The 13,890-nt window shown below is 39.1% G+C and overlaps 1 protein-coding gene across 6 annotated transcripts in view; it reads right to left on the bottom strand.

The window, feature by feature from the left end:
- The window catches only part of RANBP17 (RAN binding protein 17), a 327,894-nt gene that overhangs the window by 43,470 nt on the left and 270,534 nt on the right, over positions 1-13,890 (bottom strand). For all 6 annotated transcript variants that reach the window (XM_067032300.1, XM_059059844.2, XM_067032302.1 and 3 more), the window contains one exon: positions 754-968. In XM_067032300.1, the coding sequence (XP_066888401.1) occupies positions 754-968 (215 nt within the window). The remainder of the gene's footprint in view (positions 1-753; positions 969-13,890) is intronic.

Genomic DNA, 13,890 nt, shown 5'->3' with positions numbered 1-13,890 from the left:
ATATTTTTTAAAAAGTCTGATAATGACTCAGACTCAGCTCAGTGGAGGAGCCTGGAAATCTGAATTCCAACAAGCACCCCAGGTGATTCTGATGGGCCTCAAAGTTTGAAAACAACTGACATAAATCACAGAGACTAGATGGTAGAGTAGAAAAGGGACCTAGAGATCACTTTGTTTAATTTACTCATTTTAAAGGTGAGGAAATTGAAGCCTGGAGAAATAGAGAAGGTGATTTATTCAAGGTAAATGACCAGCAAGTGGCAGAGTTGAGACTACATACCAGGCTGCTCAACTTCCAGTTTAGCACTCTGTCCACCACACCCGAATTTTAATGGACAGCAAGGCCAAACAGCAAGGGGAGTACACAGAGTAGAAATGAAGGAAGGAGAAGTCATACAGTCATTCTGCATTTTCTGCTCCAGGAAACACAGGCCTTCTCTGAATTATGAGTATAGTTGTAAGCAATTAGTTGAAATTGCTAATTACATTTTCTCTAGACACAGAACGTGGAACGCCTGAGATGACCAATTTATCAGAAGATGGTAGCTGCAGTTTTCAAAATTGCACATTTAATTATATAAATACAGCCACTATAGTTATTCAAATCCTGTAAGTTAAATCAAGAAGCTGTCCTAAAACATAAAATGATCTGGTGCTATTGTAACTCCTTGGGCTTCATTATAACAATTCCAACCCTGTGGTGGTGTTACTTCACGTTTCATACAAAGACTCTCATGATGCATGATTGCTTACTAGCAAGTCACTGTGGGACACTGACAGCAGCATTTTGACAAAGGCCTGGAGTACATTGTCAAAATGGTTGTCCCCATACAACTTGAAGACGCCAAAGCTGACATAATTTCCACACAAGGCAGATTTGAGAGCTGAATAGCAGATGGAGATGCCCTTGAGTTTCATTGGATAAATCCGATCTTTTGAGAGGCTCCCAAGGGACAGGATCTGATTACCTGTTTTAGGGTAAAAGCAGAATGAGAAAGTGACATAAGTAGATATAATTCAAAGCAGTTATGAGGCACATTATTCAACATTTTCACTTTACTGCTATTGTTCACTTCCCCCTACCATTGTTCCAAGAATTACATCATCCACATAATGAAAAATATAAATACATAAGGCAGTTTACCTGGGAAGTACAAATGGCCCAAGGAAAATCAATCAAGGGGTACTGGAAAAGTTTGATATTTTTATCTGGATGGTGATTATATGATTATATATGTGGATATATATATGTGGATGCACAAAAATTCATTGAGTACTAATCCTAAGATTAGTTCACTTTATGTACTTTAATATATATGTTATCTCTTCTTCAATAAGAAGTTAAAAAAAGTAGGAGTAAATAACAAACTAAGTCAAAAGAAAAAGATAACTTAGAGATATACGTTACTCTGAATTGTGGGATGAATTTTCAACCTTTTCACATGCACTTGATGTTGAGTTATTTCACTCTTAGGAGCCTCACAGGTTTGGTACATGAGTTAAATGAAATAAAACACATAAGAAATTCTTGGCACAGTGCACAATAAATGTTACTTCCTTTTTCTCCTTGACATTTTTTCAGAAGATCTAAAGAGATGATTGTTTAAAAACCGTACTTAGGGCTTCCCTGGTGGCGCAGTGGTTGAGAGTCCGCCTGCCGATGCAGGGTACATGGGCTCATGCCCCGGTCCGGGAAGATCCCACATGCGGCGGAGCGGCTAGGCCCGTGAGCCATGGCCGCTGAGCCTGCGCGTCCGGAGCCTGTGCTCCGCAACGGGAGAGGCCACAACAGTGAGAGGCCCGCGTACCACCAAAAAAACCCAAAAAACAAAAAACAAACAAACAACAACAACAAAAAAACGTGCTTAAATTCTATGTCTGACCATCAAAAGATGAAGAAATGTTTATATAATCACCTTACAGTTTTTTATAGTTAGCATTTACAACTAACAGTTTCTCTTTCTGAAATGCTAGTAAGGTATGTTACCAGGCAATACCTAAGAATGCTTTGTAAAAAATTATAAAGTCATACATGTTTCTTAGCTCTGCTTTTTCCTGTTCAAGTGAGTACTGCTTCTAAAATTGAAACGAAATTCAATTTACAAAATTTAGAGGCATACTGTTGTGGTTTTATACTGTGTCTATTGGGCTAAATAAGAATTAAGTTTCCCAGAACTCCTTTCCCTGTACAGTTGTGGGCTAGAATTGAGCAAAACAGAAATCTATGTGAGATTTAGAGAAGGTGGAAGTGAAGTAGCAGCCATGACTTTCTGAAGGTTGTTGTGATTAGAGGTGTGAGAAAAAGATGTAGAAATACCACTGGGTTTTAGTTTCTCCTTGTTCTTTCCTGCTCTGTGTCTAGAATTACAAGGTCTGTTGACCAATGACCCCAAGCCTACCACCAAGTGCTTGGCAGCACACGTACAGAGCAGGAGCTGAGCAGAGGCAACAGTCTTCCATTGCTTCTTTACCACTACACAAGTCCCCCCATCACCCCACATCCTTTCAGGGTCCCACCCCAGCAGCTGTATGTCTCTAGCTTTTAGCTTTCCCTGCAAGCTCCAACGTGTTCATCCATGCCATTATTCAGGAGGGCCTATTAATGATTTTTCTCCTGAACTTCCAACTCTCCCCCTTGGACCTATTTTCCCATCTTCACCCAAGATTGTACAAGGTCTAATTCCTAAAATAAATTCCCTGTTCCAACAGTGTCACAGTGTTTGTTTTTCCCTGTTTGAATCCTGACTGATAGGTATATTATGAAAACCACATGTTTACTAAACAGGTTAAGAAGGACCAATAATTCCAGCAGAGCATGAAACAGGACTCGCCCAGGGTGAAGGTTTCCTCCCCTTTCTCTGCCTTACTGAAACATTTCCACACACAGGTTTTCTTCTGTGCATCCTTTGAAGCCCATGTGGCTTTGCTTATAATTTGTACATTAGAATGAAAACACCATTGTGTTGGCTGAAGCATATCTTGGAATTTACTCCATACCACATTCTGTACTCCCTCTCACGATCTCATCGTAACTTACCTTAGAAAGATATTGTAAGTTTCATAAAGATTCAACTCAATACGATAGCGTTCACTTAATAGCTACTCTGTGTGAGGTGCTAGGATAAACGAATGAAACAAAATCTTTGCTCTGAAGGAGTTCAGTCTGCTGGGAGAAGTAGATTTGTAAATAAATAATTCCATACAATGTGACAAACACTATCAGAGAGGTCTGTCAAGATTTTATGGGAATAGAAGAGATTGACTTTGCTTGGGCAGGAGAGCAGGGTGGGAAAGGCTTCACAGTGCAGGTTACTTCTCAAGGATCAATCACAGTTTCTCAGGTGGACTTGAAGGGAGAGAAGAGTATTCCAGAAAGATTATGTGCACAGGCATGAAGGTCTGAAAAAGCAGGGTACTGCAGGAGAGGGCAGTTTTCAACCACTGCTTTTCTACCTTTGCCTCCAATTCAATATAAATCAAGGTAGACATTTCCCCCCACTTCCCTTTCCCAGGAAAGAAAAGCACTGCTTACATGTGATGGAGAAAGCTAGGGTATTTTGGTAGTAGTGGTGGTGGTTTACACATTTTGGGTCTGTTAAGGAGGCCGGGGGCAAACGGAGAAAACTGGGTCATCTTTTGGGGACTTCTTATGCTGATGTCCTTATGGGGGAAGTAAAGATCCTATATTCTTCAGCACAAGATGGAATAGGCAGGCGAAGAATTGTAATGGGGAGAAAATTTTGATTCTAAAGGACTGGACAACCTATCATCAAGAAGGATTAATTATTTAGAATCACAACCTTTATCGCTGTGTTGAAGTTGCAATCTGGCATACTTGTTTTTTTGGACTGCTTCAGACACATCTGTGTTAATTAAAACAGTAATTAGTATACCATTATGACCTTGAAAAAGTAATACTTTTGAAAGAGGAAACTATATTTCATTGTGCTCAAGTGGCTCCGCATTCCGTGGTGGTTGTAAGACTATGGAAGAGAAGACGCGGCCACATCGTTGTTCACTCCAATCAGCTTTATTCAATCTATGTTATTCAACAACACTTAACTAAAATTGGAGTCCCTGCCCTCAAAAAACTTAAAATCTAGCAGTTAGACTCACATTGCTGTAAACAAAAGTGACCGAGCTGAGGTTTGGTTTTGATGTTCCTCTATAGGTATGACAACCCTCCCTGCCTTCCTTATTCCACCCCACACCCATAAAGTCCCATCTCCTTCCTTCCCAGAATTTCCTTCCTAAGAGGGAGATCTTTATTACACTGATGGACCGCTGGGAGATGAAGGCATTGCCAGGCTGGCAGCCACTAAAACCAGTAGCAGTTGCCACTTGTACAAAAGGAAATGATACTTTCTGTAATGAAATAAGAGACTTCCAAAATTTAGAATCAAAAGGAAAATCTCTGATTGTTTCCCACTGATTATATCTGCCATCACTGGGAGCAGGGGAATGAGATGCTGTTACAACCTTAACATCAGACCTGGGTAAGACAGATGTTGAGGTTATGCTGGGGCTCTGGAAAAGGATGCTGTGAATTGAATGGTTTACCTGGCTAAGGGCAATGACTGGGGAAGGGAAGCACAAGTGTTATGGAACTGCCATTCTTACTGTTGTATATACTATAACAGGAAAAGAAATCTCACTAAATAATAAGGGGAAAAAAACCTGGGAAATAAGCATAGAAGACTCCTGCTATAATTTTGCTTATTACATATATTTCCCTCATTATTAGCTTACATTAACTGCTTGGGTTCCTCTTTCTTAACCTCTATTCTGTCTTTCTTGGAGAAGCCCCCCTTTTGTGTGTGTGTGTGTGTGTGTGTGTGTGTGTGTGTGTGTGTGTGTGTGTGTGTTTGGTTAGCTTCCAGCATTCAGAAGTACCCTTCTAGACAACTCTCAATAACTAGATTTAGAGAAGGACGTATAAGAAGATGCAAAATCTCCTTTTTTGTTTATCTGATATCTACTTTCAGACCTACTTTTTTTTTTTTTTTTTTTTTTTTTTGTGGTACGCGGGCCTCTCACTGTTGTGGCCTCTCCCGTTGCAGAGCACAGGCTCCGGACGTGCAGGCTTAGCGGCCATGGCTCACGGGCCTAGCCGCTCCACGGCATATGGGATCTTCCTGGACCGGGGCACGAACCCGCGTCCCCTGCATCGGCAGGCGGACTCTCAACCACTGCGCCACCAGGGAAGCCCCAGACCTACTTTTTAAACAACTTTTCCCCCTTCTGAGACCCCATCTCTTCCGTGATGACTGACTCCATGATGTCCTCTACAGAAGAGGCTCCCTACACCCAAAAAGAAGTGGCCTTCCCTCAAAGGCCTCAGCTGGAGAACTGTATAACAAGATAGTAGTCTAACAGAAAACAAACATATAGTGCATAAGTGGTGAACCAGGTGGGCTTCTGGGTCATACCGACCTGGGGTTTGAATCCTACTTCTTTGCTCACTACTTGGGTGTCTGAACAGATTATTAATCTCTGTAAGTCAGTTTCCTCATCTGTAAAACGAGGACAATAACAGTACTTATAACTCACAAGGCTCTTATGTGGAGTAAAGGAGACAGCATACATAACGTGCTTACCACAGTAACTGGCACAGTGCTCACGTAAACTATAACAGTACAAAGTACTAGGCATTCATTTCTTTCTCCAGTCTACTAGCCTATAAATTCATACATGGGAAGCTATGGCCTGAAAAAGAGGAGGAGGTAAGGCTGGGTGTGTTTGGTGTAGAATAATGTCACTTCCTTCTAACACATAATTCAAAGTAAGGTCAATACTATATCTTTGACCACTCTCCCTTTATTCTTTCAAAAGAGAACTGGCTGCAGGGGGTCTTTGGCCCACAATCTACCAGTTCTCTGTGCCCTCAAAGGAATACTTTTTAAAAAAGGTGCAAGAGATAAGATATACTGAGTTGTATTTTATACCAGGAAGAACTAACAGTATGAACAATGTCACTTCCTGGTTTATAAAGCGATCCATTACATTGATTTACCTTTTCTTTTTCCCTTTTAATCTCTAAAATTTTAAAGTGAATTTGATATTTAGTTGATAGCTCTACAGGCTGAATGTCTTCATTTGTCATCAGAACAATTGTGGGAAGAGAGGTGCAAGCTTCCTGACATTCCTTTACTTCAGGTCACTCAACCCACTCTGTCTCTGTGCAAACCAGCCGAGGCCCCTGGACGTAAATGGTTTGGGACAGAAATGAAGCTGTGGAGACTGGAAAGGAATATAACATTTCCCTTTCAGGTTGAAAAAGATTAAAACAGCGCAGCATTGATAAGCATGTGGGAAATTAAGGAAATTGTTGGGAATGTGAATTAGTATAACGATTCTAGAGGGTAATTTGGTAAAATTTATTAAAAATATTAAAAATGCCTAAATTCACTTTTGGGAATATATTCTAATTCCAAATGTTCACTACCATATCTACCTATCTCCTAGCGTTTGCATTTACACACTGTCTTCTATAAAAGCCAGCCCCTCAGCATGTTGAACTAGCTCCCATCTCCTCTTATGTGCTTAAGAACAAAGCACAGCAATTTCCCCCTTTCTCTCCTATGCAATCTTTTTTTTTTAAACAAAACTTTCTCTTGGCCCTACTTCCCTGCCTGATATTACTCCCCTTTGTAACAAAACTCCTTAAAAGAATTGTGACCTTCACTGTCTTCATTTCTTCTCTTCTGATTCTCTTTTACACCCAATCCACTGAAAGTGCCCTTTTCAAGGTTACCAATGACCTCCTTGTCCCTAAACGTAATGGTCGACTCTTAGTCCGCATCTTATTTGATTCATTGGCAGCTTTTGACACAGCTGACCACCTCTTCTTCCTTGCCTTCCAAGACACACACTCTCCTGATTTTCTCTTCCTTCAGTGTTTGCTCATTCTCTCCTTTGCTGGTTCCTCCTCTTCTCCCTTTCCTCCTAACACAGAATACCCCTGAACTCAAACCTAAATCTTTTATATTTAAATTCATACCTCCACCCCGGTGATCTTATCTAGTTTTGCAGCTTTAAATACCATCTAAGAGTGAATGACTCCCATATTTGTTTCTCTAGACCAGACCTCTTCCAATCCTCAGACTTGTATATCCAACTCCGTATTCAACACCTCCACTTGAATGTCTAATCAACACCTCAAGCTCAACACAACCAAAATGGAACTTCTGAGTCCCCCTCACACCCATTCTCAGCCTTTTCCATCTCAGTTAATGGTAACTTCATCCTTCCAGTTGTTTATGCCAAAATCCCTTGATCACATTTTCTCTCTCATACCATATATCCAATCCATCAAGAAATTTGATTTACCTTCAAGATATATCCAGAATCTAACCACTTCTCACTACTCCCACTGCTATCACCTTGGTCAAAGCCAATAGCAAATCATGTCAGCCCTCTGCTCAAAACATTATAAGGTCCTTCTCCTTCACTTGGAGTTAAAGTCAAAGTCCTGATAATCTTTACAGGATATGATATTACATGACGTTGCTTTTGTTATTACTCTCTTTTGTTCACTCTGTTCCAGCAACCAATGTCCTTGCTGTTCTTCAGACATGCCAGATACACTCTTGCCTTAGGACCCTAAAACTTGGTGTTCCTTCAGCCTGGAATACTTTTCCCCAAGATATCTGCATAATTAACTCCCTTATTTACTGCAAGTCTTTGCTCAAATGTCATTTTCTCAATGAGGCCTACCTCGATCACTTTACTTAATAATGCAACATGTTTCCCAATCCCTGGTACTTCTAATGCTCCCATCTTGATTTGCTTTCTTTCTTTTTTTCTTCTCCATAGTACTTATTACCTTCTGACATACAAAATAATTTCATTTTCAGTTTTGCTCACTGATATATCCAGAGTCTAGAACAGCACCTGCTGCTCTCAATATATATACTTGTTGACTGAGTGAAGATCATGAAGCTGAATGTACAATGTATGTACTTGCTGTAACAGTGTATGATAGTGAAAATTACATGTTTATAAAAATTACATTTATCAAAAGGTGAATAATTAAATAAATTATAGTATGACCATAAAATGGAATGCTTTACATCTATTTTAAAAGATATGGTAGAGGGCTTCCCTGGTGGTGCAGTGGTTGGGAATCTGCCTGCCAATGTAGGGGACACGGGTTCGAACCCTGGTCTGGGGAGATCCCACATGCCGCAGAGCAACTAAGCCTGTGAGCCACAACTACTGAGCCTGCACGTCTGGAGCCTGTGCTCCACAACGAGAGAGGCCGCGACAGTGAGAGGCCCGCGCACCGTGATGAAGAGTGGCCCCTGCTCGTCACAACTGGAGAAAGCCCTCACACAGAAACAAAGACCCAACACAGCCAAAAAAACAAAACAAAACAAACAAACAAACAAAAAAACAAAAAACAAAGAAAAAAAGATATGGTAGAAAAAAATTATGAAAAACCAAAGGAAAAAAAGAGATATGGTAGATTTAGATATGTATTAATATGAAGTGATGGCCATGATATAAGTAAAAAATAGCAAATTACAGATTGGCAAGTATATTATAATACCACTTTTGGAATAACATACGTATATGTACACATAAAAAAGTATGAATGAGCACACACTGAACTGTTAATGACGGTTATCTTTGAGTGATGAGATAATCAGGAATTTTCACTTTCTACTTTCCCCAGTAATTCTGAAATCCTTCAGTTTACTGATAGACCATGCTAATGTTTTATATTTATATAATTTTGTAAAAGCTGTTGCCTGCTTGAAATGCCCTCCTCAAATTTCCAGGCCCTATTCTTATTTCCTTCTCTGGCTCCTCAGTTTTGAGTTAGAAACTTCTGGGCTCCCATAGCACTCTGTATGCTTCTTAAGCATAAAAGTGAGCACAACACATTATAATTCTTTATTTACTTGTCTGAATCCACTGCTGGACTCCACTAAGAGAAGAATCAGTAAGATTCTTTTTTGTGTGTCTTATTTCTCTTCCTATCCCTTGTAGCTCTCAAACACATAGCAAATGCTCAATAAACGTTAGCTGCATGGATGAAAGAATCTACTGAACTCTAAGCCACTTGTTTGGAGATCACGCTTACTTATTTAACAGCTTGTTTAGCAGTTTTTGCTTGTGTGCAGAAGTGGCCACGTCCAACACGTGTGGATTCACTGTGAAATGTATTCCTCAAGGCCTGGGATCCTCAAGGTGTTGATCATTCCATCACCTTAAGAAGATTTTTGTGAGCTTACTCTACTACTTTGTTGTCCTATGTCCCCGACCACGTTTCTGACACAATCTAAGGTTATGTCCATGGTTCCTGGATGATCCGTTTTCCAGAACTGTTATTTCCTGATAACATTTTATCGTCTCTAGTTATTTCAAGTCCAGCACATTGTTCAGCTATCTTTTTGTAATCATTTAAACATAAATAGAAATCATAATCCTTCATTCTTACAATGCTTCTAATAGTATCAATACATACCAGTAATTTTCAAGCTCTTTTATTAAAAAAAAATCTTTAAGCAGGTGACCCCTATTACAAATAAATCTAGTGCAACTTATATATAGCTGGGTGGTTCTGGTCAAAGTGGCAGTAGGGTCCCCTCCTCCCCCCTCTCTGGAGAGGCTCTGTGGTACTTTCATAGATCTCTAGGGCTCGGAAAAACCCAGTTGGAAAACCACTGGTTTGTTTTCTAGGTCACAGTAAATAGCAGTGGCTTGTATATCAGTTTACAAATTCAATTTAAGCATATTATTAGATCATACCTTAAATGCACCTGGAGCATATATTGCTCAAAAGAACCCTGATGTAAATTCTGATGTACAGTGAATAATTATAGTTGCTCTATCCATTATTCAAGTTTAGATTTTTCACACACTGAGCTTTCTTTAAATTAGGTACCTAAGGAAGGAGTAAAAGCAGCTCCATTTTTGCCAGTCTTATAAAAACAACCATTATTTCTCCCTTCTGCACACTCTTTAACCAACAGATGTCACTAAAGATACCATTACCCAGAGGCAAAGGGAAGAAAAGATTAGACAAATGGAAATCGAGCAAAAAAAACACCCAGTTCTTAAAACTGAGCAGTAGATTTCCAAAGTAATAACATTTATTACACTGCATGCAACATTTTAACCAAAAATTTAAGAAAGAAATTTCTTTTATTAAGTTGCTCAGGCTGAACGGATCATAGCACTAAATTTTGAAATGCATGTTCTTGAAGCAATTTAAAACTCATTAGAAATAATAGGCTTGGGCTAGTAGAAAATGTGGTAAAATCTAATCCTCATCCAAATGTTACCTGGGCTGCACAAACAGGAAATTGTTTTGTGCTACTGTGGCTAACCTCATTGCTGACCCTGAGCTTTAACGGCTAGAGCAGCTGAGAGCTGAGGCAAAATTAAAAACTTACATCAAAGTATATCATGACAGAATGTAGATAAATAAAACAGCATATCAAAAGTATTATTTTTCTGCCAGTCTCATTGAGTAGCGAGGTGGAGGTATTCCATAAAATATGTAACGAATCAGGCGCATGTGGAAATGAGTTCTTCCCCCTCTGAACTGCCCCAATCATCGATTACACAAATACTGCCCATGACAGGTGAGCAGAGAAGGAACCCAGTGAGGATGGGAATAGAAGGGATCAGTGAATGTTCTGGCTCCTTTCTTCCATGGGCTCTCCCTTCCTTCACCTTGGCTTACCACAGAAATAAATAATGTTGGCTCTTCTGTACCCTCCTAGTCATTCTTTTCCTCATCTTCTATACTCCTGGATGGCAACCATAGGATCTTCCTTCAGTGAGCATATTAGAATCTCCAGAGGTAAAAGCATGGGTAATAAAACATTACACAGGTAAAGACAGACAAAATCAGCTTGGCTGATTGAGGCCAGCATGTGGAATCAGTGAAGGCCGAAAAAGATTTTTCTATTATTCTATGTAAAGTGCATGTGTCAAAGTCACTGGTGACAAAATTGAAGGACATTTTTCCATTGAGCCTTCATTTTCCTTAAGTTTTAGGATAGAAATCACCATACTTAAAGAACAGTACTTCATCAAAAATATCCAACTTTGTGTGGCAACTCTCAAGTGGCAGAAAGGAACATGGAAAGACTACTGTCTGAAGTTATACAGACTGAATGAAATTCCAATTTGAATATTTGCTAACTATGTAATATTTGGAAAATCTTTAACTTCTATGAGCTTCAATTTCTTCATAACAGTAATCACAGTAGCTAAGTGATCTAAGGGCTTTCCATGCACTATGTAATTGAATCCTCATAACCACCCTATGAAGTAGGTATTATTTTCTCTGTTTAACAAGAAAGTGAAGCAAGAGAGGCTTAGCAACTTAACCAAGGCCAAATGACTAGTGAGTGGCAGATAATAATACTTACCTTAAGGATTCAATGGGCTAATGTATGATTAATGGTCTAGTATAGCAGCAGGCACATAATAGCTGATTAAAAAATGGAAGCAACCATATTATGTGTCCAAACAAAGGAGAAGAACCTTACGCTAATCTCCTAGTCTTTCTTCAGAGTAAGAAAACTCCTTATTGGCTTTTCTTCTCAAGAATGCTTGAAGGTTTTCTCTTTTTCTTTTTTCTGCTTTTCTTTCTCTTTTCTTCCTCTCTCTCTCTCTGCCTCCCCCTCTTCTTCTTCCTCCAATATAATCCTCACAGTTTTCTTTCTCAACTTTTGCTGCAATGCTTTTGTCTATGTCAAACAACCTGACAGAAGACTGAATAGCTTTTGAAGACCATAGACTTGGTGTTGTTCTGAGATTCCTTTTGGTATCACTTGCTGGACATACATTCTGTCCTATACTAGAGATTCAGTGATCCTGGAAGAGGAAGAAGTTGCTGCTCTTATCAGCCCTACTGTAAGAGTGAGTAAGCCTCACTTAGTAAGAGAAACTGGATCTAGAAAGGGGGAAGGAAAGCTACAACTGTGGTTGGTAACAGGAAACTAACATCTGTATAGTTAAAGGTCTATTGACTACCAAGAAATTCTTGTATGTGCATTGTTTCATAATGGGGAAGTATTTCTTTTTAAAAAGTGAGGAAATAGATGCTTAGCACTTGTTACAGGCAGAAGGAAGCAGGACAGCATGGTCCGAGCAGAAGGCATTCCTGAATAAAAAAGTGATGAGGTCAGTGAACCCCTATCCAAAGGAGGCTGGTTCTGTGAGTGTAAGAGAATGGCTTTGGATCAAGGAAAGGCATATTCACTGAGTACCTAAGTAAGCCATGTCACAACCTGTGCCAAGCCCTTTACCCAGAGTAGCTCAATTAACCACCTCTAATCCTAACTAGACAGGTAGGTCAGTAGGTATTCATTATTTCTAATTTTACATATGAGAAAACTAGGCCAAAGAGGTGTAGTGTCTTAGCTGAATGTCATGGAGTTGATATGAGTTGGTACTAGAATTGGTACTCAGATCTTTTAATTGCCAAAATCTATGTGTTTTTAAAGATATCATGCTTTTGGAAAAAGCTCCAGTCATATGTCTTTTATGATAAGACACTGAAAGGAATTAGATATACCCTGGAAACACAGCAAACTGTACTGAGAATATTTTAAAAGGGGTCCATTTTTACCTTTGGGAGGCAAAGCATTTCTACTTTATATGATTCTAATGTGTCCATTTTCAACAGATGCAAAAGTTGTGTCAATATAGTTGCTGGTACAGATGAAAATAGGAGAGTTTAAGTTTACTGTCTTAAATAGGTGCTTTCTGTAGTTTCTATACACTTATGACCTCAAACTCTAAAAATCAAATGTACAATTAAAACTAAGCATTTTAAACAGAGGCCTACAGTGCATACAGAACAGAGTCCCAGAATATTTTGAGTTCAAGTAAAAACAATTTAAAAGAACTGTTTTGCTGCTTTTTAAAATAAGTTTTACTTTTTAAAAAGCAATACGCGTTTTAATTTTTTTAAATTGGAATACAGTTGCTTTACAATGTTGTGTTAGTTTCTGCTGTAGAAAATACCTAGGAATAAACCTACCTAAGGAGACAAAAGACCTGTATGCAGAAAACTATAAGACACTGATGAAAGAAATTAAAGATGATACAAACAGATGGAGAGATATACCATGTTCTTGGATTGGAAGAATCAACACTGTGAAAATGACTATACTACCCAAAGCAACCTACAGATTCAATGCAATCCCTATCAAACTACCAATGGCATTTTTCACAGAACTAGAAAAAAAAAAAAATCCACAGTTTGTATGGAAACACAAAAGACCCTGAATGGCCAAAGCAATCTTGAGAAAGAAAAACGGAGCTGGAGGAATCAGGCTCCCTGACTTCAGACTATACTACAAAGCTACAGTAATCAAGACAGTACGGTACTGGCAGAAAAACATAAATACAGATCAATGGAACAGGATAGAAAGCCCAGAGATAAACCCACGTACCTATGGTCACCTTATCTTTGATAAAGGAGGCAAGAATATACAATGGAGAAAAGACAGCCTCTTCAATAAGTGGTGCTGGGAAAACTGGACAGCTACATGTAAAAGAATGAAATTATAACACTCCCTAACACCATACACAAAATAAACTAATATGCTTTTAATGGCTGTTCCTACATACATACACTCACTTAAAGAAGCTTTACAAAATTTTGTAAAATCTGTTTCTAGGTACTCCAAAAGAAGTATGAGAATCACAGGCAATTTTTGAGGCCAAACAGAGTTGGCTGTTGATTTGGGAAAGTAAGACCAGACAGGCAAAAAAGAAGAGGACAAAGGAAAGGAGGACACAGAGAGACATCTCTCAAGAAGAACAGTGCAAAGTGTCCAGCCTGTAGTTGGTATTCAGTCAGTGTGTGGCAAACTAACAGAGGATTCTTATCTGTTGTATCATATCCTCATTCCCTGG

This window comes from Kogia breviceps, chromosome 4, assembly GCF_026419965.1.
Source record: "Kogia breviceps isolate mKogBre1 chromosome 4, mKogBre1 haplotype 1, whole genome shotgun sequence".
Lineage (NCBI taxonomy): Eukaryota > Metazoa > Chordata > Mammalia > Artiodactyla > Physeteridae > Kogia > Kogia breviceps.
The sequence above is the reverse complement of the archived record's forward strand: the minus strand, read 5'-3'. Positions and strand labels throughout refer to the sequence as shown.